The sequence below is a fragment of the Papilio xuthus genome, unplaced genomic scaffold, assembly GCF_000836235.2.
Source record: "Papilio xuthus unplaced genomic scaffold, Pxut_1.1 DF828952.1, whole genome shotgun sequence".
NCBI lineage: Eukaryota > Metazoa > Arthropoda > Insecta > Lepidoptera > Papilionidae > Papilio > Papilio xuthus.
The window spans coordinates 3,299,855-3,326,023 of NW_013529697.1; the positions used below are offsets into that span (position 1 = coordinate 3,299,855).

General features: G+C 32.4%; 5 protein-coding genes across 5 annotated transcripts; 3 read left to right on the top strand and 2 right to left on the bottom strand.

Moving 5' to 3' along the window:
• Nucleotides 1-206: 206 nt before the first annotated feature.
• On the bottom strand, nt 207-5,491 carry emb (exportin-1 emb). The gene is made up of 4 exons (XM_013322638.1): nt 5,229-5,491; nt 1,929-4,917; nt 1,593-1,736; nt 207-1,116 (listed from the first exon to the last, which is right to left on the bottom strand). Exons 2-4 carry the CDS (start codon nt 4,818-4,820, stop codon nt 970-972), a joined length of 3,183 nt encoding a protein of 1,060 aa, XP_013178092.1. The 5' UTR covers nt 4,821-4,917; nt 5,229-5,491; the 3' UTR covers nt 207-969.
• A 232-nt stretch (nt 5,492-5,723) lies between these two features.
• On the top strand, nt 5,724-6,752 carry LOC106125455 (uncharacterized protein KIAA1143 homolog). Its single transcript, XM_013322671.1, has 2 exons — nt 5,724-5,890; nt 6,046-6,752. The coding sequence occupies exon 2, from the start codon at nt 6,077-6,079 to the stop codon at nt 6,473-6,475; it is 399 nt and encodes a 132-aa protein (XP_013178125.1). The 5' UTR covers nt 5,724-5,890; nt 6,046-6,076; the 3' UTR covers nt 6,476-6,752.
• Nucleotides 6,753-8,447: 1,695 nt separating this feature from the next.
• Mnn1 (menin 1) lies at nt 8,448-12,340 on the top strand. Its single transcript, XM_013325435.1, has 5 exons — nt 8,448-9,041; nt 9,225-9,450; nt 9,562-9,856; nt 9,994-10,143; nt 10,250-12,340. Exons 1-5 carry the CDS (start codon nt 8,484-8,486, stop codon nt 10,740-10,742), a joined length of 1,722 nt encoding a protein of 573 aa, XP_013180889.1. The 5' UTR covers nt 8,448-8,483; the 3' UTR covers nt 10,743-12,340.
• Nucleotides 12,341-13,535: 1,195 nt separating this feature from the next.
• On the top strand, nt 13,536-15,945 carry LOC106123934 (uncharacterized). The gene is made up of 4 exons (XM_013320353.1): nt 13,536-13,750; nt 13,822-14,018; nt 14,105-15,317; nt 15,569-15,945. The coding sequence occupies exons 1-4, from the start codon at nt 13,674-13,676 to the stop codon at nt 15,732-15,734; spliced, it is 1,653 nt and encodes a 550-aa protein (XP_013175807.1). The 5' UTR covers nt 13,536-13,673; the 3' UTR covers nt 15,735-15,945.
• Nucleotides 15,946-17,522: 1,577 nt separating this feature from the next.
• Nucleotides 17,523-20,981, bottom strand: CPG15 (cuticular protein glycine-rich 15). Its single transcript, XM_013319850.1, has 4 exons — nt 19,894-20,981; nt 18,985-19,195; nt 18,693-18,749; nt 17,523-17,832 (listed from the first exon to the last, which is right to left on the bottom strand). Exons 1-4 carry the CDS (start codon nt 20,041-20,043, stop codon nt 17,573-17,575), a joined length of 678 nt encoding a protein of 225 aa, XP_013175304.1. The 5' UTR covers nt 20,044-20,981; the 3' UTR covers nt 17,523-17,572.
• Between the last annotated feature and the right edge of the window lie 5,188 nt (nt 20,982-26,169).

Sequence of the window (26,169 nt, forward strand, 5' to 3'; positions counted from 1 at the left end):
TAAAAAAGAAGTTAAATTATGTGATGCAACCTGCACATAACTGCAAAGAAATCCAGAATCTGCGTGGGGTCAACATGCAACCTTAATATGGGTAAGCTTCAAGCACCTTGATGGAAACATACATAAACTAACGCCAAACTTATAAAAAAACACTAGTCTGAAGAGTCGCGATCGCCTTTATTTTGCAACAATCATTGAAACACAAATTCTTATTTAACTGTTTATTGAAAACACAAATTGAAAGACAGTTAAGCGGACCCAAAACGCATTCGGAAACCCACCAAGAATGGTTATGTTACTAAACCATTATGAAAGTTAGTTCAGATAACATTTAATAATAAATCATAAGAAAAAATGTTACTAACAGCGATTCACTTACAAAGTTTTTCCTAGAACCTACTCGATAATACTCAGATTCCGTAGTGATTATGTTGAAAATTCCACACTGGTTACCATCACAGTCATCTTCTTCTATTAATTCTAGAATATTTGACAACAAAAAATGTTAATGTTCACGTTTTTCTTTAGACAAACGTAGAGTGATGTGAGTTCCTGTATATCTATGTTAAATAAAGGCCATTTGATTTGCCTTGTGCTAGCTCCACATACCTTATCTGAAAAGACTTGTTCTGTAATCTTTCCCTTGCATTCATCATCTAGCATTGTTCCAAGCGACCTTTGTACAACTGGCATAACAAGGTATTGTTAAAACTGCACAAGTAGCAGATCAATTTAATGACAACAGTCCACTTAACACTTATTTCCGAAATGTATTTCCATGAGAATAATTAAATCTCGTTATTCCGAATTAGTTAAAAATAAAATTTGGCGCAAAAATTTTAACACAAAATTATTATTAATCATATGAATAAAATGTGCAATTGTTCTTATTTCATTTTACTACATTATTTATGCTAAATGTACTGTTATTATTAGCTTATCAGACCTGACCACTAAGTCTACTTGACATTAATCTTGCATCTCTTCAGGTAATTCATGAGGATTGAGGATGCCCGGTACAGACAGTTGCACCCTTCGCTTCTCTTCTTGCGCTTGACGAAGAGCAAACAGCCGCTCTTCTAAATACAGATCACTGTCATCTTCACCGGTATATTCCTGAAATGTGCATTTCCTGATTTAGTACAAACATGTTATGGACAACGAAATAAATTAAGTAATATATTATCCAATTAAACACATTAACAACTTAAAATTGTTTAATTATATGCAATTATATTTAATCTTATTTAACCTTTACCACATTTGATTGGTTTAAAAGTAATTTCTGATTAATATATTTTTTTGGAAACATTTTTCATTATACCTATTAGTTAACATTCGTGTCATGCAATGACATTGCGAAAATCATCTTACAATTAAACATCAAACTTGTATGAAACACTCCATGTAGAGGTAATATATATATGTTTGCATCTGATATCTTATTGGTGATAATAAATATTCACACTTAAAATTCAAACTATACCCAAAATAATGTATCATCTTTAAATTCAAATTTTAAGAATTTCATTTAATGTTATGGCCAATGAGTCAAACACTAAATTACAGTAGCTGACTTGATGAATACTTACACGAATCTGAACTAGGAAATCTCTTAGATGATCTTTGAATGCTGGAATATCTTGGTCCAAATTAAACAGTCCTTCCACAGTTATTTTTATTTGATTATCTGATAGATGAGGGAATGCAGTTTTCAGAAGATTTGCCACATATTCCTAAAAAAAAAAATGTTATTTTACACCACACCCACATTTATGCAATCTAACTAAAAGGTGGTAACTAGAAAGATTATGAAATACTACCATAAATACAATGAAAATAATTTTTAATACCTAAATTTAAATCAGTCCAAAGTAAATGTAAGTTAACACATGCTCAAAATTGGAGAAAATTACAATTTTAGTTACCTGTATGTACAGAACATTATCTGGAGTAGGTCCCAGAGGAACTGTGACTCGGCCAGCCTCCACCAAGGAGAAAATATACGCCAAAATAGTGGCATGCATTGTCAGGCCGGCACCATGTGACGTGTCAGTAACAACACTGAACACATGTTCTAAAATATCACACAAATATGTCTGGTAGAAGCTCTGTGCAGCTTGAGGATGTTGTTCAACATTTTGAAGCAATCGGAATAATATTTGAAGACCAGTATCGGCAACATTTCTCATTGTATGTTTAAATGCCCAAATTATGGAATCCAAAACTAATTTAAACTGTGCTGGTGGTATACTCAGGAATGCTTTGAAACAATGAGTATTGACTGCCTGTAGCAGCAAAAAAAATTCTGTTCTATGCTCTGGATATTCTTCAAAGTCTTTGTTAATCATCTCCAATGTACATTCAAAAACAGCATCAAAAATTTTCGGTACCTCAGAAGTAATGTGTCCTCCGAGTTTATACACAATAGCAGCCATACAAGAGAGTACCTCTGGTTCTCTCGCATCAGGCACGGCTGTCCTCTGATAGTCTAATAGAACAGCATCAAGAAGAGGTGGAATAAAATTTTCCAACACCATACTGTTGTCCGTAGATCGAGAAACCCAACTTGCTATCAGTTTCAGAGTCTCTTTCTTTATTATTCTCATGTTCTTAATAAGGGGCTGTTTGGTTACTGCTACACCATTTAAAGTGATAGCTTGACTGATATTTTCAGACATAACTTTGTAAACATTAAGCATGTCTAAATATATTCTTCCAAGTTGTACAACATAGGGATGTCCCAATGCTCGACAAGCACGCACATTTGTTTTAAGAATACTTACTAGCTGTTTGACAGCCTCAGCATCTTTTAAAACATCAACATTATGGGATGCTTGTGATATTATATCATCCCATACTTGATTAGGAAGAACCATGTACCTTTCAATGAGTTGTTCTTGAGCAACCTGGTCCACCTGTGCACTTATCATGTAACCAACTGCTTCATACACCGTCTGCACTTGTAATGGTTGTAAATCACAAATTATAGAGCTGATTGTACTTAATATTTCTTCAATAAATGGACACGCTTCACCCACTTGAGTGGTGACAAAATGACGTCGACATTTTAATGCTATTTTTATGAAAGTATCACAAGCCATATCTTGAACGCCATCATGAGTCTCATGCATAAACTCAAACAATTTGTTTACAACTGTTTTTAAGAATTTCCAATGGGCTCTTAAGAAGCGTGGATATTGCCCAACAACATACATAATGTTACTGGCAATAATAGCTTTGTTATCTTTGCCTTTCTTCTGTTCACACAACCCCAAAAGGTCTTTAATCACAACAACTAAGAACCGTTTTTCATCTTCTTCCATCATGGCTCCAGATATCGAACCAATAGCCCAGCAAAGTGTATTAAGGTTTTTCCATGACCATTCAGCTCCATTGACTTGATTTTGTAGTTTCTCTGTCATAATACGTTCTGTATCTTGGTAATCTAAATGAGTAAGATAAACAAGTGTTTCTCTCATGTTTTTATATAAATTAATTGAATCAGTATCCTTCATAAATTCTCGGACAACTTCACCATTTTCATTTTCTACTACAAGAACTTCTTCTGGTCTTGCCATTCGAGATATCATTATGTAACGAACGCTGCTCAGCACATCAGCATATAGTGCTTTCCGGCCCATGCTTTTTCCAAGGCTATACAATCCTCCTGAATGAGAACATGGCGCTATCTTGTACAAGTCAGTAGCCAATGCATTCCAAAACTCTAAACAAATTTTAAAGATCTCTACCTCTTCTACTTCTGATATCAGAACGAGGTAGCGAAGAGCATCCATAAGGGTATTGGTTAAACCTCTTCGCTCTATAAGCTGTCCATGCTCTTTTAAATAAGTACAAAGGAATAGGGCCAAGTTTTGTATAAATATTTGTTCCTGATCTCTCCCAGTAGCATAGGCTTCTCTTATGTTTGTATTACGAGGCAGCATCACTTCCAGTTGCTCCATTGTTTGCACCAATAGGGCTACAAATTGATCCTCATAGTTACTGACAGTCACACCAGCTATCTCAGTCAAACAACTTAATGTGACGTTGCGGAACATTGGAACATTCAAAAACTTAAAAATTAAAGTGCTTATTAATTTCATTTCAAATATGTAGCCAAGCGGAATCCAATTCAAAAATCTTAAAAGAGTATGCAGAGTAGCATCAACCAATGGTGCATTTTGTGAATTTTCCAGAACAAACTGACAAAGTTGAAAAATTTGGCTAAACTCAGAACACATGGTATCTTTGAGATGCTTAGCTTTTGTTTGAGTGAGTTGGCCAGTACTGAAAACAAATACTTCTTCACTGAGCAGCTTTAATATCACCATGTTATTCTGACATAGACTCTCATTCGTTTTGGATGCTCCAACTATATCACTTACAAAAGTCTCCCAGTTATGGGGCCATTCCCTTTTCAAAACTTGTATTAAAATCATGTTGAGTTTTTTCAAATACACTTTATTATTTTCCATGGTTACTGGGTCCGATGAGTTTTTAATTATCAATCCAACAATGTATTTTTTGATACCTTCACACTGATTCCTTGGCAAAACTTTCCATCGTGTTTGTATTACCTGCTCCAAAATTTGTAAAGCATAGTATTTAGTTTCCTGATTCTGGGAGTATTCCAGTATTGTATCAACACGAGTCCAAGCATCTGGATGCTCCTTATGTGCTGTAAGGATGTCTTGTGCAATACGCTGTTGTTCTCCAACAGAAGAATATAAGCAACCAACAATATTATCCAGCAAATTGATATCCAATTTTTGATTAAAGTCCAGTAGCTTGGTGGCTTGCTGCTCTAGTGCCGACATTTTTATGCTTGTAGAAAATTTTGTTTTGATTCAAAATCCTTATGTAAAATCAAAAATTGCCTGAATTATTCACATTCATTCCATATAACATGACATACTGAAAGAAATAAACGTACAATTAGAAAGGACAAAACAAGCCATAACCTATAAAGTATACTTAAGTAACTCAAAAATAACATTGATAATCTTTAACATGTAGAACTCCTCCAAATGTAACAGTTGTTCGGTTTAGCGACATAAATGAATACTTATTAAAATAAAAAGCATTATAAATCGAGCACACACCCCGTACGATTATCAATGACGTTTTTTGTCGAAATGTACGTTTGTGTTTTTAGGCGATTCGAAAATATTTGATGCCATATAATCTTATAACTTATTTTATTTAATATGCATGATATAACTTACCATCAAATCTATTTTGCGGCGTAATAAACCAACTGCACTTCCATTCACACTAATCCGTTGTTTTCGTGAAGCTTGAAAAGCTAACATACATGTCGTCGTTAAGTCTATGCACAAAGCATAGATTATTGTTGTATATTGGTTGTATGTTGTGTAATGTATGACTGTGTAATAAAATTACTAAAACTGGGGATATTTTAAATGCTATAGCAAAATTAATCTTCTGTTGTGAGTAGGTTTCTAGAAACTAATCTTTAGTTTAAAGAGGCTTAGTAAAAACTTTGGAAAATTAAAAAATTTCACTTTACAGGAAGTTTTCGGCAGGAGATAGATAGATAAAGAACATATTTTCAAAGAGGATGTTTCCAGTTAGCGTAGTTTATATAATCGTATTTTTGCCTATAAATCTATAAACTAAGATGTGTAAAATGGGCATTTATTATTATTTTTAAGGACTTTTTAACTTTATCTACTCTTTGATTTTAACACGTACGAACTTCGCGTGTTATTGATATTTTCAAGGTTTCCTCCAGAATTTTCAATCACTCAACATTATTCACATAAATATTATATGACTATCTGTAAATTTACCAACTGAAATATAAAGGTTTAACACGTATATGTGTAGAATTTGAACAATTTACAATACTGTTAATATTTTGAATGTAAGTACGAAGTAAAGTAGTAGCAATCTTCCACTGTTTATGTTAAATGTCCGCACTTATGATAAATGACGACTTTAGCTTAGTATCTTATGATTTTTAATTTGTTTTAGTATTAAATTATTATTGCAAATATCTAAAACAATATAACTTTTTAGAATAAGCTGCGCTTCGCGTTCAGTCTCGAATATGAACAGAAAAAGAAATGTTAGCTACATCAAACCAGAAGACCCCCATTTCCTTAAAATGCTAAAAAAAGAAGCAGGATATGACGATACAAATCATAAGTTTGATAAATTGGAAAATAGGGATGAGGATTTTGTTGATGACGAAGAAAGTGAGAAACCTCAGGTTGTTGTTTTGAAAGACGGAGATCTTACTGCAGAGGAGGCAGAAGCGGAGACAAAAAGATTAGACAAAGAAAAAAATGAAATAAAAGCTGATCTAAGCCAAAAGGTTATTTTTCAAGCTAAATTAAAACCAACAATGTTACCTGACAGTAAGAGTCAAAAGAGAAAAAACCGAGTGAGACAAAAGCCTAGTAGTCAACTTTTGTCATTTGCAGGCGAAGAAGACGTCGGTGAATGAATATTTCTAATGTAAAAATGCTAATGAAGTATATTCTTGATGTATCTCAATTTTTTGGAGTAAACCTGCACTTAATGCAGCGAAATATGTAATCAATTTTGAATTCTAATAATATCATTATAGCCATAATTACCAATATCAGTGTTGTGTGTAGTTTCAAAATATGTAATAATTATATTATTGCAAACATAAGACATTATTAAGATATATTCCAATTCAATGCAAACATGCAGTTTTTCATATTAGAAATGTAAGATTGCATTATCTTCAAATGTGTACTTTATAAAAATCTATGAATAATTTTTGGTTATTATTTTGTTTTTCCAATTTGCCAAAAAGATTTTGGACAGTAAAACTGCAATTGGTTAATACATTGATTAATAGCATTCAGATGTTATACATTATAGGACAATAGAAATGCCATCAGAAACTAACAATGGTTAGTTAAATTAAATCATTATATAGGTAATTCATGGTTTGAAGGTAATTGTGGCCCTAGGTTCTATTTATACTCTAGATAAAATGCTGAAAGTTGCCAAAAGCCATTTACATTTTTAGGTTAACCCCTCTACTCAAAAAGGAACCAACTAATGTGGGTGTAGGTTCTCACAGAATTATGTTGGCTTGGGCAAGAAGAGGATTTATAGAGCAAGCCAAAGCTGTAGCCCACTGTGGTGGGGGATTAAAAAATTAGTTAATATTCAATCTATCATTAGTAAGGTAAAAAAAACAATAAGTTTTAATTTTATTTATATAAATAAAATTGAACAACTTTTTATGTCCAAGTATTGATATAAAACACATACTGAATTTCATTAGCTTAAAGCATTAGATGATGTGTTTTTCCCTCCATCTTCAAGACTTCGTCTTTTCTTGGGTTTAGACTTTGAACCATTATGAGTAATATTTTCATATCTACTTTGTTGTGTTTCAGATTCATTTTCCAAATCTAGCAACTTACGCAGTAAAAACTTTCGTTCATCTTTTACAATAAGTATATTTTCTTGAATTTTGGCCACTTCATCACATAATGCTGCATTTTCCTAAAAATAAACAAAATATTCTTGAGATACCTACTATGTTTATTAAGGTTGGGGGCCTAGATACTTATTTTCATGAAGTAAGGTGGCAAACAAGCAAGCAGCCACTTGAATTCATCAAAGAATTGTAGCAACCGGTATCCGTAGAATCTGCAATTACCGATGCATTACCTACCTTCGATTGATATCGGAGGGGAAGCATGGAAAGAGAATAATTTTTTTTCCTTCCCATGCATCACCTCCTCTAAATCCAGTTCCTCTTCCCATCTTTTCCATATTAGAAAGAAGTGGAAAGGGAAAGATGGTAAAATATGATGAAACTTACTATTATCAGACTTTTAATTCGTTTTTTCATATATTTATATTTTTTACGATAACGTATAATATGGTTCTCGCTGGTACTGTTCATGTTATCAATTTTTTTAATGATTTAATGCCAATCCATGAAAATATTTGTCTGTAATAATTACTAATAAAATTTAAATTATAAAAATATTTATTGTCAAATACAATTTTTATATTTCATATAATTAATGTATTATACAAAGAACATGTTCAAACTTTTACGCGATTAAGTAAATATTAAATTTTATTGGCATTTGACATTGACAATTGCTGACAATGACAAGAACCATAAAAATTTTAGAGTTTTTAAAACATTGTATCATTGCCACCTGAAAACCACCAGGAAAACGTTTGCTTATAACAAAAAAAACTATTAAATAATGTACTCGTCTTAATATCTATCACACATTAACCAAGAAATTATAGCCTAAATTTCTAATAATGTCAATAAATACATTTCTTCTTAATTATAATAAAAACATTTCTCCTTGGTCTAGCTTTTGTGTGGTGTTTTTACTTTTTAACTTTTATATTTTGTCTGTGGCAACCGGCGTATCGAAATATTATTGTGTATGCAAAATAAATTTATTTCTGTAATTATTTAAAATAATGTAATATAAATAATGTCAAACATTTTGGAATATAAACATTTTTTCCCTATAGACAGCATTAAAAAAGTTTGTACTATTTTTGAGGATCAATTGCGCAGTGAAAAAGAACCGGATCTTGCCTTGTTTTCTATCATAGTGGGAGCGGTGGAAAACAACTTAACCAATGTGAAAAACAGCGAAAAAGATGTTAATTTGGCGACTAATAAGTTTATTAAAATGAAATTTCCTTCCATAGAATGGGAGGAAGTGAAATCTCTCTATGAGCGTTTTGTATCTTTGATGAGAGCAGGTGTTGACGCCAAGTTACTTAATGGGGAATTTGCAACTCGTGACTTGGTTAAGCGAGTAGCAGATGTCGTGTGGAATTCTTTGACTCGAAGTTATTACAAGGACCGAGCTCATCTTCAATCAGTCTACAGTTTTTTAACTGGAAATAAACTCGATTGCTTTGGTGTTGCCTTTGCAGTTACAGCGGGATGTCAAGTTTTAAGTAAAAAGGATGTACATCTCGCGCTATCAGAAGATCACGCTTGGGTGGTTTTTGGAAAAGATGGCATAGATACGGCTGAGGTAATTTTGTTTTAATTTAAAATTTGTATTAAAAAAAGGTTTATACTAGCTTCTAGACAATCATTGCATAAGACTTATGTTCAATTGCTGCTGGAAAAATATGTACATAACATTTTTAAATAAACTTATCTTTAGATGATATAAGGATAAAACCATTAATTTTAACAAAATTGTGATTTAAAGGTTACATGGCATGGCAAAGGTAATGAAGACAAAAGGGGACGGTCAGTGGGTGATGGTGTATCAGCTCGCTCATGGTTGTATGTGGCTGGAAAACCTGTTGTTTGTACCCGCATGATGGAACTGGCTGCATTAGTCTCATCAATTAATCCAACTTTAACACCAACAATTGATGTCCATGAAGTGGCTCAAATGCAACATAGACTTCTTTGGCTCTTATATGATTTTGGTATGGTAATTAAGTACATAAAATTTGTAAATCATTAAAATTGTTAATAATATTCTTATTTACTACTAGTATTAGAAATAAAATAAATAATAATTTGATGGAATGTTTTAGGTCATTTAGATGCATATCCAATGGCTTTGGGAAATTTGGGTGACTTGGATGAATATATGAGAATATCAAATTGCTCTGAAAGTACAGAAGACACATTGATATTGGAAGAAAATGGTAGTAAGCCTGTAAGGCCAGACTCAGCAGCTCTTTATGTGCAAGCCATCAGATCTGCGAGAACATATTATGATGACAGACATGTGTATCCTTACACATTCCAAGGGGGCTATTATCATCGACATAAGATGTATAAGGAAGCTTTTAATGCATGGGCTTGTGCTGGTGATGTAATAAGACAGTAAGTAATTTTTTTTAATTTTAACTTTTCATAATAATACTATTAATGTTTTAGAGTTTATATTTTTAATTCTTAATGTCTTTATTAATTCATAAATCTTATTTTCTAAGCTGCATAATTAAAAAACATTTTTTCAGTTACAACTATTCTCGTGATGATGAAGAAATATACAAAGAATTTGCAGAGATTGCAAATGAACTAATTCCACAGCTTATGAAAGCTGAAAGTTCAGGGCATTCGGCAAGGTCTATTTTAAAAGATCCAGAATGCTTTTCATCTTTATTAAGGTTAGTTCTTTTAAAACTTATTATTATTATTAATGTCAAGGTTTGGATGAATTGTATAATTTTTTTGTAAATTTTAACTGCAACCGATTATAAATTTTGATTTAAGGTTTTATGATGGCATATGCAAGTGGGAAGAGGGTAGTCAAACTCCCATTTTACATATAGGATGGGCAAAGCCCCTTGTTAGCACTATATCTAAATTTGATGCTGAAGTAAGGGCACAAGTGCATATCATATGCAGCCCTGATTGTGAGGAGCCAGAAACACCTGAGGAGAAAAAGGAAACAGATACTGAAGATACACATGTGCAGAAAAATAATGATCAATGGAATAATAATTCAGATAACACAGAAATGAGTGTTCGGGAACAGTTAACGGCTGCTGTTAATAGTAGACCACGTGTAACATTGTATAGTCACAAAATGGCAGCACTTAAGCCATTACTACTGGCAGAGAGATTAAATACGCACGCCTTACAGCTTCAACTAACTGCCCAAAGTCAACTGCAGCGGCCCCAGGCACCGACGAAGCGAAGGGATGATGACGATCATACACCTGCGCCAACTGCAAGAGCTAAAAGGGCACGACGAGAACGTTAATACATTTTAACACAGTTTAAAAAGCACAATTCATCCTGAGTCAAAATAAGGTGCTGCCATTATATTTGTTGATTAAAAAAATATTATTTTACAATGTTTGTAAAAGAACTACAAAAATAATATTTTGCTAATTATTCAGCAACTTATTATGATTTCTAGTGGCTGTGCCTTTGTCATTGGTTCAAAAAAGCTTTTTAAATTAATGTTATATAATTACTCATACCGAGGAAGTGGTGGTAAGTAAATAAGGGGACAAATATATAAGAAAATATGTTCTTTTTTTTCTTGGTATGTTCTGTATTGAATGGATTTAGGTTGGAGTTGGACATGGATTTCCATTAGTTTTTCTTAGAAAGAATTCATAGGAATGTAATTAATCTGGACAAATCTTAACTTTAGTCTTCTTTAAAACTGTCGTAGGCCAGTGCTGGACACAGGCCTCTCCTACTTTAGGCTTTAGGGTTAGTCAATGGCCTTAGATTTTGACGATATATTGCTATATGTAGTGTTTCAAGCAAGCCGATGGGTGCTGCTAGGCATCTCTGGCTTAATATAAAATTTAGTGTAAATGTAAATTTCTTCAAAACATTATTTTTTATAAAACATTTTTACTTAAAAAAAATGTACGTCATTGCAACATAATAGCACCTAATGTTTTCTTAGTAGTTGCGTAATTTCACCACTGTGATAAATAATGTGTTTAATTTTTGTTTTAGTTTATGAGATAGTATGGTTTTTTAAACTAGTTACAAGGCAACCGTGCCTTATGTTGCTGAAAATTTACCTCCCCCTATTTCCATGAACAATTTATATCGATTGAAGAAATCTTTTAATAATAAGTATTATATTTATAATTATTTAATAAATTAGTCGTAGCGGCATGACAATCTTTTAGTATTTGAAAAGTTAGTTTTTAAGTTTGAATTTTAAACTTATAAGTCTATAAGAGCCATATTTACAAAATTGATAATCAATTTGTTATTTATTTCAATCTAATCACACTTTATGTCTGATTATGAATATAAAAACCTAGCAATGTATTAAAATAATTTATATTCCTAGTCAGACTATTAGTGCCGCCTATCAGTTAATTTGCATTCAGTTTTTTTTCAAACTGACACATTGTTATAATAGCATAAAATTGCTAAAAAAATATTCACTGAAAATTGAATTCAATTATACAACTTGTTTTTGCACTTGTTTGTTACAACTTGTTCCATTTAAGACTATGTTAATACAATTGAGTTGGTTTCTCCTTCATTGTTGTTAGTCATATATTTTTATTGACTTTTAAAATGGTGATAGTGCTGACATTCCGCACATTTTCAATACACTGAATTTATATTTGTAAATATCTGTGATGTTAATTATTATAATATACGCGACAAATCTTTGTATATGGGACAATAGGTTTACAACCGCATTGCTGTGGGAGTGAAAACCTATTTTCCGTTTCGGCTGAACGAGTGGTGGCTAATCGCCCAATGCACTACGTTCAAACATGTCGCGCGTAAATATTGTGAGAGTGTACTTCAAAAGGGCTGCAAAAGACTGTCGAATGGCAATTACATTCGTTCGATTTTGTTGTAATGTACAAATACGTTCAAATAAATATAGAAATTTATTGTTCTTAATAGAAATGTTTAAATATTTACCCTATGGACTCATTAGGTCTTAGAGACAAGTGGAAGTACTTAACTATAGACGTGGTGTCATCCCACTAGCGCATTTAATTGTGAAATTAAATATTAAGATTAAATATTTTATCCGCCATCGTTAGAAGCTTCAATATTCCACAAAAGTAAAAAAAATATTTGTTCAAAATAGTATTCTAATAATAATTCTTGGAATTCTGATATAAATGTGTGCAACTGGTTGGGGTGTAACATTAATACATTTATTGCATTTTATTACATTTCATAATTTTGGTGATAAGTTAAATGTGTAGTGATAATTTTAAATAATGTTTGCATTTATGATTTACTTTTACTATGTAATATGATTACAAAACTAATATTTATGTTAATTTTTATAATAATTTAAATTCTAGTATTGCCAATATTTCAACCTACATTGTTTTATTTTCTGGGTACATTTTTCATTATGGATATTAGTCCCTTGCATGTACAAATCGTACCTATATATAAATGATTTTATAATAATGCATTGTTTGTTAGTGTTTAACACTTGCGTGAATTTACCAGGACAAAGCTGGTTTAAAAATGTAATATTTTAATAAATTTATTAAAATATTTTATTGTTGCGTTTTAATTTCCTTTCGCTCTGTAATAATAGGTAGTGAATCTACTCCACTTGAACCTGTTTACATTTACTTTGTTTACTTCAAGTGTGTTACTGGTACTTTCGTTTATAAACCTTCATATTGAATACTCTAGATCTATGTAAATACACCAATAAACGTGAACTCTAATTTTGTATATCAGAATGTTTGTATGCAATGAGATTTTGATGTGTTATGCATTTAATGCCTTCTTCGACGTTTTGACGGAATCTTTTTTTCTACGATAAATGTGTGTGGAATATAAAAGTAAAGTCCCAATTTATTTCAAAAACTAGATATACCAAATTGTTACTTGTTTAATAGGCTTAAAGGTGTGCCTACTTTCCAAAAGTAAAAAAAAACGGCTGAAGCGTATTTGCGTTTATATCCTCCATGAGAGATTGATAATGCTCCCTTCGCACTGAAAACAAAGCGCTTTTGGTTTTTGACCATAAATATCGAATTTTATTCTGTGCTTTTCACCCATAGACCACGGAATCATTCCCCTTTTCCCTCTCCCTTCTCATGAATGGCCAAAAAGGTTTATGACGTGTAATTGTTTTGTTTCTGATATGTCTAAATTTTGAATATTGCGTTGTAAATAATGGTGTCAATAATTATAGTTAGCATTAAAAAGTTTACTTAGGGATATGACAGCGCATTTTAATATAGACGAAGTAGTTAAACACGTAAAAACTATTGCAGACAATAATCGCTGTGGCGTCTGGTAAGATTTATTGCAATTTCGCAAATAGTTTGCTAAAGTTTTATCAACTGACATCTGTTTTATATTTGTAGCGATAAACTGTCTGGTGATAGACTGCGATATTCTTGCGGACACATAATATGTGGCGAATGCGTAATAGTAGCGGATGAATGTTTAACTTGTATTAATAGTACAAAAACACAGCCTGTGGTTGACCTGGTTCAGGGGCAACTTGTGCAAAATGTATCAAATCTTCTAAGTACATTTCAGGAAGCATTTAATATAGACGGTAAATATTATATTCTTATCTATTCTTATTACTTGGTAAAATTAGTATAGAATTAAATTTTACCAATATACAATTTTTATTCTCAGTATACAGGAGATACAGACTTTCGGAAAAATTGAGAATTGAAAATCAATTATTCCCAGAATGTATTCAAGCTTCAGTTAAATATTATAACAAAAGAAAGAGTTCCAACATTCAAACAAGTGATGACAAGGAAAATTTAGTACCTTCATTTTTTGCTGGTGAGGGATTGAATAACTCGCATTCCACAACAATGAACACTAGAATAAATTTAGTACAAAAATGGCTTGAAAAAAATGAAAATGTGGAAAAACCAGTAAGAAAACCATTTTCAGATATCAATGTAAATAATTCAATTAGAACCAATAGAGAAAATAAGTTCAAAAAAGGTCTTAAACTGCATAATCAAGAAAATGATTTGAATAAGAAATCAAAGAAAATAAAAAAAGAAAAGAACTACTCTAAAAATAAGAAAAATTCAAAGAATGTATTAAGTCCCTCTTTGCTAAACTATTATAAGAATGAAGCAAAAAATAAAAGCGAACCAGAGAACAGCCTTAATTTTAACAAGAAATCATCAAAAGTAGAAACTGATTGTAGTAAGTATGAAAATAATACTGATGTTGAACTTGATACTATTATAATAGAAGACACACAAGTTGATAAAGACAAAGATGCATGGCTAAAAGTTGTAGAAGAACATAATAAAGAATCAATTTATAATATTAAGGACATCCCAAAAAGCATAGAACTAAAAGCTTTATCTGAACCTCAAGATGAGGTAAAACCATACAGTATCAAACAAAAAAATGTTTATTATTATAAAAAGTCTTATCTTTTTAAATCATGTTATTTTTGCTTAAAGAATGATGTTGGAAGTATAAGAACAGAAAATCAGAGGCTAAATTCAAATAATGTATCAATAACTATTAACACAAACAGTATTTCCAGTACTATTACAGTTTTAAGAGAAGATGAAGACCATAATGATACAGTAATTGCCAAACATTCAATAGAAACTCAAACAGATGATGATATTCATGTCAGTGTTGAACCAAAGCACTTATCTCCTTCATATGATAACATTTCTAGTCCAGATTTATTTGTAGATGATGTAAACAAACATGCAGACATTCATAAAGAAAACATTATTGATAGAGACATTGGAATAACTGATAATTCTTATTCTCATTGTGTTATAAATGATTCTGACAGTGATGATATGGACTGTAGTGGTCCTATTAAAGTTTCTGTGGATGTTCACAGATCTAATGACATGTAAGTTTTTTTATCTTAGCCAGCAATGAAGCAGATCACCTGATGTTATCACATACAGTGCCACCAATTAACAGTGGCAGAATCCGCAGTAGCTTTTCTTATATAGAAAGGATGAGAACTGTACTTGACAAGAGAGGGGATGTCTAGAAAGGAGGAAGTTCACTTTCTTACATAACATTTTTAGTGGCTAATCAATGTATTGCTTACCCTAAAATCTGTTAGTATTTACTTATCTTCATTGCAATTTTCAGGGAAGGTATACTGTCTACAATGGAGACTGCAGATTACCAGACCAGAGTGAGGAGGTCGGCGCGTCGCCCAACAGTTGATAGCAACAATTCGTCGGAAAAGGAGAATTTAGAACCAAACAGGATTAAAAGGCGGAAACTTGGGAAGAAACAAGGACTAAAGAAATGATGATTTGTTTTATTAATTTATAAAAGTAATTACTAAATTTTCTTCTAAGCGAACTAACATAATGTTACATTCCTGATATTTCTTTGGGCAATAATAAGTGGATCCTTTTGAGGAAAACAGTTACAATTCTTATGAGATTTCTTAAGAAAAGTAATTTTTTCTTCATATTTATCAAAGTGTTTTTATAAATTGTATAGTTATTTTATTGAATAGCGGGTATTTTATGAAAATATACATTTATATTTTTTCCCGGTAAAATGCAATTTTAATAAAAGTAAAACATTTATTTTTCGGAACAGAATAGTTATTAATAATTAATGAATTGAGTGAAGATTTATATTGTAGCCCATAACTCAGGATTTTGCTTGTTCTTCAAAAAAAGCTGCATAGAATCATGAACTGACGAAGTGGCAGCAAAAGTTATGTACATTGGTGAAGGCTGAGACTATGTCCTGGTGACGTGAAAAAATAAATCGAAGATATTCCAGCCTGTAATCTACCTCTGTCCAAAGTTTCTACACAGCGCCTTAATGTCCTTGTGGTGCAAAGATATTTGAAATGATCTATGGTAAACCATGAATACTCGGTTATTACCGTTGTGTTTATTATATTTTAAATAATTAATTAATGTACATATACTATAATTATAATTAATATATATTTATTTGTGAAAGTTAATTTGTACCAGTAATTTAATGTATTAAGCTATACTTTTAATTATTATTTTTTTTCTAATAAAATTCTACTGCTCATTCATTCATTATCTAATATAAAGTTTGTGACCATTTCAATATAACTTCTGTTTATATTTTCATCAGACATACTGTAATTTTGTGAAAATTGTGAGATTAAGGAAAGTGAAATTGCATATTACAGATATATGTTGTAAGTATATTTTTACTTATGTTAAGGTTTTTAGAATAGAACACATTAGAATTGTGTATAGTTGTAGTATAATTTAAGCAACCTGTACAATGTTAGGATGAAATCCTTAATACCGAGAAGGTTTGACCAACAGAATGGTGATAGAATCACCTGTCATCTTATTTTATATGGACCAAATTTAGGTTTAAATATCTCAATAATTTTAATTTTCGCTCTTCCAATAATGCTTTTTGATTTTGACAAGTTATTTTTTTATAAACACAGAGGCATAAAATAAACCAAAAAGCAAGGTCATCGTGCTTTACTTTTTAGCTGTAAGATGTATTGTTAAGTTGAACGTGTATGTTGAAATATATTTTTTTTAATAAATCTGTCATTTATTTACACAACAATACCATTTTCAGATGACGATTTAATTACACTTGCAGTTATGTGTAAAGTGTGCTTCAGTATTCAATATTGATCTTAACGTGGTGTTACATTATTAGTAAAATAATTTTGATTGTCTCCGAGACTAAAATCTGTGTAAATCATAGCTGTTGCCCGCGCGGTATTAAAATAAAACTTAGTAGGGTATGTTCTACTACTACATCTGTGCCATTTCAGCGAGATCCGGTGAACCATCCATTCAAATTTTTTATTATTTGCAAGATTTGAGAGAAATCGTCATCTCTCTCAATACCTTGGCAAAACAGAGATAACAATGTGTTTAATACAGGATTTTGGTCTTCGAAACCAACGATGAGTCATTCAAAAGGTTTTAAAATAATGTTGTCTCAATACAAATAAACTTGTTAACTGTTAAAATGCTTCATCGATCAACTTCTTTATTCGGGCGGTTGAAGTGAGGGCATGGACGTTGTGGTTTCATTGGGATGGATTGATCAATATAAAACACAATAATAGGTTGATATGTTTTAATATATTAATTCGAATTTGTACTATAGAGAAGATCACCACCAGCCCGAAGAGCCACCGCCGCTGGACCAACCGCCACCGCCGCCGCCGCTCTTCCAGCCGCTACCACCGCCTAACCAACCACCGCTGCCTCCGCCGAGTTTCCAGCCACCGCCGCCGCCACCTCCACCTCCGCCAAGTTTCCAGCCACCACCTCCGCCTCCGCTAGACCAGCCGCTGCTGCCTCCGCCAAGCTTCCAGCCGCCGCCTCCACCTCCGCTTGACCAGCCGCTGCTACCGCCGCCATAGCCGCCGCCTATAATACACTCAACCATAAAACTGGTGCTCTCTTGCATTCTTCATTAAGAGAGTATTAGAAAAGTCTACATTATTTTTGGTAATTACTAATTTCAGAAGTTCGTTTTTATTTATTCGTATTACATTTCTTTAAGAGTTATAAAATCAAATTGTGTTCTTAACAAAAGAACACTGATCACATTAAGCAATAACACAAAAGAATATTACCTTAAACCTTGAACCGAGCACTAATCACGACTTTACAAATATGAGAAAAAATATGGTCGATTTTGGCGCGTAATAACGGCATTGCATAATCTGTACTGATGAGTGAACGGATGACCCCAGTCTACAGCGATCTTTTGACCTCTCTTGTGTACAATTTACTAACAATTTTATCCGTGCTCAAAATAATTATATCCGATGTATTCTACATAAATAATAATAAGCTTATTTACTTTCAAGATAGTATTTTGGCCTAACTGCACGAAAACCTATTGTTATCCCTTTTCATCCAAAGAGAATGAAAGAGAGACAACATGCTTTTAAACTAGTAAACTGATGGATTAGCAAAATGTCGGGCGTTTAAGCTCCACCGACATGACCTAGATCATAGTTGCAATTGTTTCCTGCATTACAGCAACCTAAGCTTTTGATCTGAAGAAAGATCGCCAGTACTTGTGCAGTACACTCCGTTATGTAACATCCATTCATATTTATAGATAGCTTAATGTGTTAGCGCGGTTAACAGGTTTTACGACAGTTTAATGATAACTCCTCTTGATTACAGACACTACTTTTAATGTCTGTAGATAACTTTTCAGGAAATAAATGGATTTAACATTTTTATGACAACTATATAATTAAAAAAATTCTTACCGTATCCACCGCCACCTCCACTTCCGCCGGTGGTGATGATTTTGATGATTTTCACCTCTGTGAATATAAATACAACTTATAATAACTTCTTTTTGGTTAATTATTATAATAATTTACTGTATCGTACTGTAAAACTTGTAAGAACTAAAGTAATATTTATCCTAGTAAACTGGTTGAAATACATTTTTCAGTAGGTTACTATTATACCACGATCAAGCTACTATTCTGATACTATTAAAATAGCAGAATTATCGGATTTCATGTCAAGTATTTCTGAAATAGTCTGTCTTACGTCCACCGCCGCCATGGCCGCCACCGAAGCCGCCGCCACCACCGCCGCTTGACCAGCCGCTGCTGCCACCGGACCAGCCGCCGCCGCCGCCGCCGTAGCCGCCGCCGCCGCCGCCATAGCCGCCGCCACCACCGCCCGACCAGCCTCCGCCGCCGCCGCCTATATATCCGGCCTTCGCGACCACTGCTAATGCTAACAAGCACACGAATACCTGGAAAAACATTATTATCAATGATATTTCTGCCAAAATATAAAGAAATGTTTTACATTTTTAACTATCTATTTAGGTTAGAATGACGCTACGTACTATATTATTACATTAGGTGGGTACATTTATAGAGAAAATCCAATTAACAGAAAAAGTGCATAAATCAAATTAACATTGCGCGATGTAGGTGGTATATTTTTTTTAATTCCAATCCCTGATTTCATTCATGATGAGGTTGAAGAGTTGTGACAGTTAAAGTCGCAGTTTGCAGAAATACCATCATAAATGTTAGTTATTATGTGAAGTCATTCTAACTTACTATGTAACTTTAGCAAAACAGTCTTTTTAATATTATAAAATTTACAAAAAATGTAATTGAAGGTACAAGAAATAAAACATTACAATTAAAAGAAGTTAAAAAATCTGAATGTAATGTCACAATCCTTGCATTTCTCGATAGCCTTTTTTAATAGTAAAGAAATTTATTGTGAAATATGAAGTTTACACACACGTTTTTAAGTTTTAATAAAAAAATAACTATAGCGTGAGAAAATTAAAAATATGTTAATAATGTAAAACACGATTACACAAGTATTAGTTAACCGATTGTTCCTCGAGTTATCTCAAGACAATCACTATCGAGACACACTTGAGAATATATTTTTATATATTGTAAGTATTACTCTTGTGTGTTGTGTTACCTTCATAGTGAAGCTGATCGGTAACTGCTTGTGGATGGGTCGGCGGCGGCGCGTTATATACAAACTCCGCTCTCCCACTCGCTGGCCAAGCTCCGAGGGCCATGAAGAAGCGAACGGAAGCTGTTCCTCGACCGCGCTGACGCAAGCCATTGTCCCTGCACTGCGATTAAAAAAATCCCACTCGTAATTACGAAAATAGGATCAGAGGAAACTCAACGATTATGGGAATTTGGCGTCAAGCAATTAAAAAGAATGTAGACAACGTCATCTCATCATACTTACTCGTATTTACTTCGAATATTAATTTTCTTCTATAGAGTGATGTGCCACATGACAATCGTATTTTATTTTACCCTTTCTTCTCATGTATTCCTTCTTTTTCTTTTCATAAAGTAAAGCAACGCATCTATCAACAATATGATCGATACAGTTATTGATAGGTAAGGTTGTCACTAGCCTGGAGACTAGTTGAAGTTTTCGAATACATCTCACGAATTAATGTAACATAACATTTGCTGTATAAGTTTTAGTAGGATAAACTCACACTACAATAATGCCTAATTAACAATGAAATAAATAAAAGGGAAAGGAAGTCATGTCGATATTGCTTTTAGTATGTTGGTAATGAGAATCTATAAAAGAACATTACCCTAACACGTGTACTTCACCTTGAGACATGAGATGTTCTCGTCAATCTCTTGAGTACTAAAACAAAACACTCCTCCGCTATTCAAATAAGAACGTTGTAATGTTTGCATTCAACTATTTGACGTATGTTCTTAAAATATCCGGTGCAAAAAGGGCATAGTACCGACTTACTACGTAAAGTACCTCTAACAAGCATATCAGATATATCCTATACCCATTTTATAATTACCTAGCTCCAGTATACCATATTTGCATATGCTTTTTCAAATTTGGCTAGCTTCTATTCCTTGGACCTTAAATGTAAATGCATTAAATCAATCATAAGATAAAAAATGAGCAACTTTGCCATTAACACAGATTGATGTTTCTTCACTGTTTGATTCATAATTGTTTTGTGACTATGGGTTTTTACTTCCGAAACACATGTACATAATCGCATCCCTTACATTTTATTTGTAATTAAATTTAAATTAAGAAACAAAGAACTTAAACATCTTGTTAAGGTATAAAATATTTGCGCCAATGTGTTTTCTGCAATCTTCAGATTCGAAATCCTAAAAACAAATCACTATCGTGTAAGTTTGAATAAATATTTAGTTAATAGTTGTTGGCCTCTGTTATTTGTGTTCCATTACCTTTGTATTTCACACTCATTTTTAATATATTTCAAATTATGAAATAACGGTAAACTATTCAAAATCTTCCAATACGCTAACGAATTGTTTTCGTTTCGCAATATGCTCAAATTGTATAAACGTTGTATTCATGCATACATTTGGAATTAATAATTTATTGGTATAACGTTTGACTTAACGTTTATCATTGTAATTATTTAATATTCTTTATTAATTTAGCGTCAGAATATAGTTAAATTTAAATTTATACAATCTTACATCAACTTATAATGTTGTTGCTTGGTCTGTTGACGCTAAATTCTAACTCTGTAAAGTCCGATGACGTGAAAATGTCGTCTTCGTTTACGATCGGAACATTATACTATTGCTGTGATAAGAATTTTCAACGATTTGAATGTATAGAACATAAGATGAGATATCGTTCATATGGATTGTATCAAGCAATGCTTCTATTGCCGATGGTGAAATGATGTCTTGCTTTCCATAATGCACCACGTTAGGGAATTTCATATTGTAATGTTTGGTAATGCTCGCGTAGTGTCGGGTAACTGCGGTCGCCTGCATTGTCCTCGAGGTAATGTTGCACACCAATGGTCAATAGAAATAATGCTTTTTTACTATGTTATGTAAATACGCAATAATTTATTATCATATTATTATATATTGTTTTGATATACAAAGCAAAATAACTATTTTATAATATACTAAGTTTCCAAATTGAGGTGTCAAATAAATAAACTATTTAATTTTAATTTATTATTTCGGATTTGTAGCTTTAAGCTCGAAACCGAGCTAGCTTTGGAATATTTATAAGTTTTGTTTTTAATTTAAAGAAACAGGAAAGTGACTTCTTAAATAGATAATTACGATACAAACAGCTTAAGTATACATGCGATGACGTAACCTGCAGTTCAGAAATCCACTGTAAGAGGAGTCGTGATATTTAGACCCGGAGGTAGACGGCCTTAAGTATAACAGTAGAAAAAATTAATGATTAGTGATTTAATTGGAAAAAAATAAAACCTTATTTAAAAATCGAATCTTCGTGCCGTACATTAAGTTCACGTCGCGTTTGTATGACCTTTGAAAATATTACTACATATATTATATATGCCGATATTTTTACACTATTAGTGTAAAAATATCGGCTTAGTTTTATAATTTTTCAGGATGTATCACAAAATTTATGTAGGTTATTATACACACAAGATTTATTATATTTGCTTACTCAATAGTTACTTCGGTTTCCTGTCAATGCTCTATATAGAGTCAACCCTACCTTTCACTTAATAAGGTAAAATTACATTGCAGAATAGGCAATGGCCAAGATTAATCTCAGACGTGTGACTTGCAATTATATTTGATGAAACGGTAACAGAGCTTCTGTCACTTTTCTTGAAAGATCGCGCCAGTTAGGGAGTGCTAGTGTCGGTGGCTCAGGTATAAGCGCTAGACTTGTAATCTTAATCATCCTGGATTCAATCCCCTCCATGTACCAATGTATTTTTTTGACTTCCGAAATTACTTATAACATTTAACCGACATTCTTACGGTCAATGAAAACATCTTGATGTCACCTGCACATATCTACGAAGATATTTAAGATGCGTCGTCATTCTGCACTGGGCCAGCATGCTTGACTAACGTTTGAGGAAGAGCTGATTTTTTGACTATAAAACCTTGATGTATTCTAATTCATAACAAACATTTATTGACAGATGAACAAGTTTAAAAGTTAATTATCGGTATACTAGTCAAGTTAAATCATTTAATTAATTATTAAATACTAAAGGAAAAGACAAGATAAATTACACCTGTCAATAGAGTGCGAATGTTTAGATGGATGGATGGTTGTTTTTTTTAAGGTATCTCCAGAATGGCAGAACGGATCTCGCTGAAATTTGGCATAGATGTAGAAAATAGTCTGGAAGAACACATAGCCTACTTCTCAGTTTTTTTTTTCATTTCGCACGGACGGAGTCGTGAGCGACAGCTAGTATAGTATAAGATCATCAACTCCCCGGCATTATCCCACTCACGCCGGTTCGGTGTCTATGGGTTACCATAATGTTTTAGATTAATTCTTACTAGTATAGTATTGGATCATCTGTAGTATGTCGTAAGACAGTCAAATAAAGTTTTACTGCTCTTCACGTGTAATTGACTGTTTCATCTTCGTGTGAATAGCGAATGTTGTGCTCTACTGCGAAAGATTGCAATTAGTGTTATGGAGTAATTGCGAGCGGCGCAAGAAGCTTTGATTCTCAGTGACGGTGATTTACCGTCGACACGGCAATAAAGTATAACTTAGGTTGTCGAAATAGCGTTTAATATATCGATCTATCTCATAACGACAATAACTTATTAAAGAAAATCAATAACAACATGTCACATATTATATTCGTATCGCTTTATGAAGTCAATGGTTTCGATCAACCGATTAAGTTCTAAGAATACAAGCTTAGCCTTGTGAGGAGAAAAATATACGCATAGAGATATCCGAATTAGAAAATGTAAATTTATATATATATATATATATATATATATACGCATAACATACTAACAAATATATGGCACTAAAAATATGCAACAGTAATAAAGTATTATCATAACCTTCATTTTATATTTTGATGCATCTGTTAAATGCTTGATAGAAACGTGAGCGGGAGGTCAAAAAGGCGTCTTAAAACAATAATTACTGATTTCGGTAACTAACAATATTCATAAAGTAAAACATCAACAAGGTCAGTTTTTTTACAAGCGGTAACCATAACAAATTGTTTACGGTTTCAGAATAACACAGTTCGTTAATGTTTTAGATGGGTTAATTTCTCCATGTAAAAGATTTCAACGCAAACTTAATTTAATTACTTGATATAATATGCAACAATTTATTAATACTGATATGTTCATTAACATATCATTATCAACTAGATAACTGTTTGTTGTTGTTTGGATAAAGTATGGTAAAGTAAACATTCAACTGATGAGATGAGAGTAAATAATTTGTGTCAAATATAGCTTAGTACCCGTAAGGTAATGTCTTATAGTCTTATAAATTTTTTATCTTTAACATTCTACATTTTACATCGGCCTATGGTATAGTTGAATACTAGCTATACCACATGGGGTCAGGGCGACAACCGAGCCTTGACCATTCATAGAACACCACATTTATTCGTTTACAGCAACTTACATTGCCTATAATTATTTTTTAATGTTAACGTGATGAAACCAGCAGGATGTACATATGATGGTAAGTTAAATATCTGCACATAACAATACGTTATTATTCAGCAATTTTTAATGTAAAATCTCTTTGCATTGTGCAATTTAATGTATATTATGATGCGATTTAAGGACTAGTATCTATTGAATTCATATTCAAACGAAAATTAATGTCTAAAACTTATATACTGGACTACTATTATATACTGCTTAATACATAAATAGAATGAGATCAAACTCTTCAAAATATGTCTAACTATTCAGTCTAATGGCGCTAACAATGAAAACAAGATGCATCTTAAAACCATTCCATGATAAATATATAAATTCACATCGATATAACAAAAAATTAAATTGTAAGTGAATTAACAACCTAGATGATGAGTAATTGTAAACAATAAACAATGTATAAGAACGTTAGACATTCACCACTTCTTACTGTAGTTATGTCATTTAAAATGTAACATTTGCCCATTAGGCAATTTAACACGGCAATATTTAGAGAAATATCAACAACACACGGAACTATTACGACACTCGTTCGTTTTATATTGACAGGCTTGTCATCATTAGACCACCGCGTTTGTAATCATGGCAGATTTAGCGCTTATTTGACAGCTCGACCGTTAAATAAGAAGCTTAAAAGCTGTGATATATTGTTGAGTTAACATTATGTCAGCGCATGACAACCGACAAACTGCTTTTTGTTTACATTTTTTATGGGAGAAGGGGCGACTGGGTCATTAGAGGTTAAGTGATCTGACGCGCATTAACATCCGCAATGAAAGGAAAAGCATATCCATAATTAATTTACGTACTCAGGTTCTAAAATATGATGCTGAAGATACTTCAAAAATGGATTAGCATAGGTCACATTAAAATTTTATGTTTCATGTATGTTTAATAAAAATCTATTAACACTTTTATCTTTTATAACCCTACTAGCTGTCGCCCCAGACTCCGTCCGCGAGACATTAAAAAAAAAAAATTAGTAGCCAGACAATGTTCTACATGTGTGCCAAATTTAATCAAAATCCGTTCAGTGGTTCTAGAGATACCTTTACACAAACATCCGTCCAAACATTCGCATTTATAATATTAGTAAAATTCGGATACTTGGACTGAATTTTAAAGAAGTTTTGAATAATTACTTCTTTTATGCAATTATAAATGTATTACCTGCTTATATATACTTCCGTTGTAGATGTGGCTAGACTGCACATTTAGTGTTATATTCTGGGTCAATAAATTTCCGCAGGTGAATTGTCGGTGCATCGTCACCGAACCTTGGTGAGAGGAGATTACAACACAATAGTGAAATGGTGTCTTCTTTGATCAATGTGCTTAGACTAATGTGTTTAGTATAATGGTAAAGTTAACATTTGGAAATATTCAATCAATGCAAAATCAAAACGAAAGGACAGTAATACTTTTAAGATTAAGAATCCTCCTTCTTCGCCTTTTTATTTTTACAGAAAAAGCGGAGATAATATGTTTTATTACATGTTTTGCGACAGTGGAAAGTTAAGCATATATAATTCTAGTATAATATTTTGTCGGTTTATTGTGATAGTTTGTAAATCTGTTGCAGTTATCCGTGCCTTGTTTAGAGGCGTGAGTGAAAGTATCTTAAGTTGCCGGAAGAGTCGGGAATTGATAAGTTGGATATTATATATAGTTGCATGTATTGGGATATTATGCACTTTCAGTATAATTCCTATTACAATTATATAATATCTATGGATATATTACCGCATTTACCTAA

Excerpts from the sequence above, each read along its gene's own strand:
- LOC106125455 (XM_013322671.1), top strand. The coding sequence starts at position 6,077 with ATGAACAGAAAAAGAAATGTTAGCTACATCAAACCAGAAGACCCCCAT.
- Mnn1 (XM_013325435.1), top strand. The coding sequence starts at position 8,484 with ATGTCAAACATTTTGGAATATAAACATTTTTTCCCTATAGACAGCATT. Across the intron at positions 9,857-9,993 it reads GCTGGTGATGTAATAAGACA|TTACAACTATTCTCGTGATG; the intron begins GTAAGTAATTTT and ends ACATTTTTTCAG. Across the intron at positions 10,144-10,249 it reads TGCTTTTCATCTTTATTAAG|GTTTTATGATGGCATATGCA; the intron begins GTTAGTTCTTTT and ends TTTTGATTTAAG.
- emb (XM_013322638.1), bottom strand. The coding sequence starts at position 4,820 with ATGTCGGCACTAGAGCAGCAAGCCACCAAGCTACTGGACTTTAATCAA. Across the intron at positions 1,737-1,928 it reads ATAATGTTCTGTACATACAG|GAATATGTGGCAAATCTTCT; the intron begins GTAACTAAAATT and ends TTTTTTTTTTAG. Across the intron at positions 1,117-1,592 it reads ATTTCCTAGTTCAGATTCGT|GAATATACCGGTGAAGATGA; the intron begins GTAAGTATTCAT and ends TGCACATTTCAG.
- CPG15 (XM_013319850.1), bottom strand. The coding sequence starts at position 20,043 with ATGGCTTGCGTCAGCGCGGTCGAGGAACAGCTTCCGTTCGCTTCTTCA. Across the intron at positions 18,750-18,984 it reads CGGCCATGGCGGCGGTGGAC|AGGTGAAAATCATCAAAATC; the intron begins GTAAGACAGACT and ends TTATATTCACAG. Across the intron at positions 17,833-18,692 it reads TGGAGGTGGCGGTGGATACG|GCGGCGGCTATGGCGGCGGT; the intron begins GTAAGAATTTTT and ends AGTGTATTATAG.
- LOC106123934 (XM_013320353.1), top strand. The coding sequence starts at position 13,674 with ATGACAGCGCATTTTAATATAGACGAAGTAGTTAAACACGTAAAAACT. Across the intron at positions 14,019-14,104 it reads GGAAGCATTTAATATAGACG|TATACAGGAGATACAGACTT; the intron begins GTAAATATTATA and ends TTTTATTCTCAG. Across the intron at positions 15,318-15,568 it reads GTTCACAGATCTAATGACAT|GGAAGGTATACTGTCTACAA; the intron begins GTAAGTTTTTTT and ends TGCAATTTTCAG.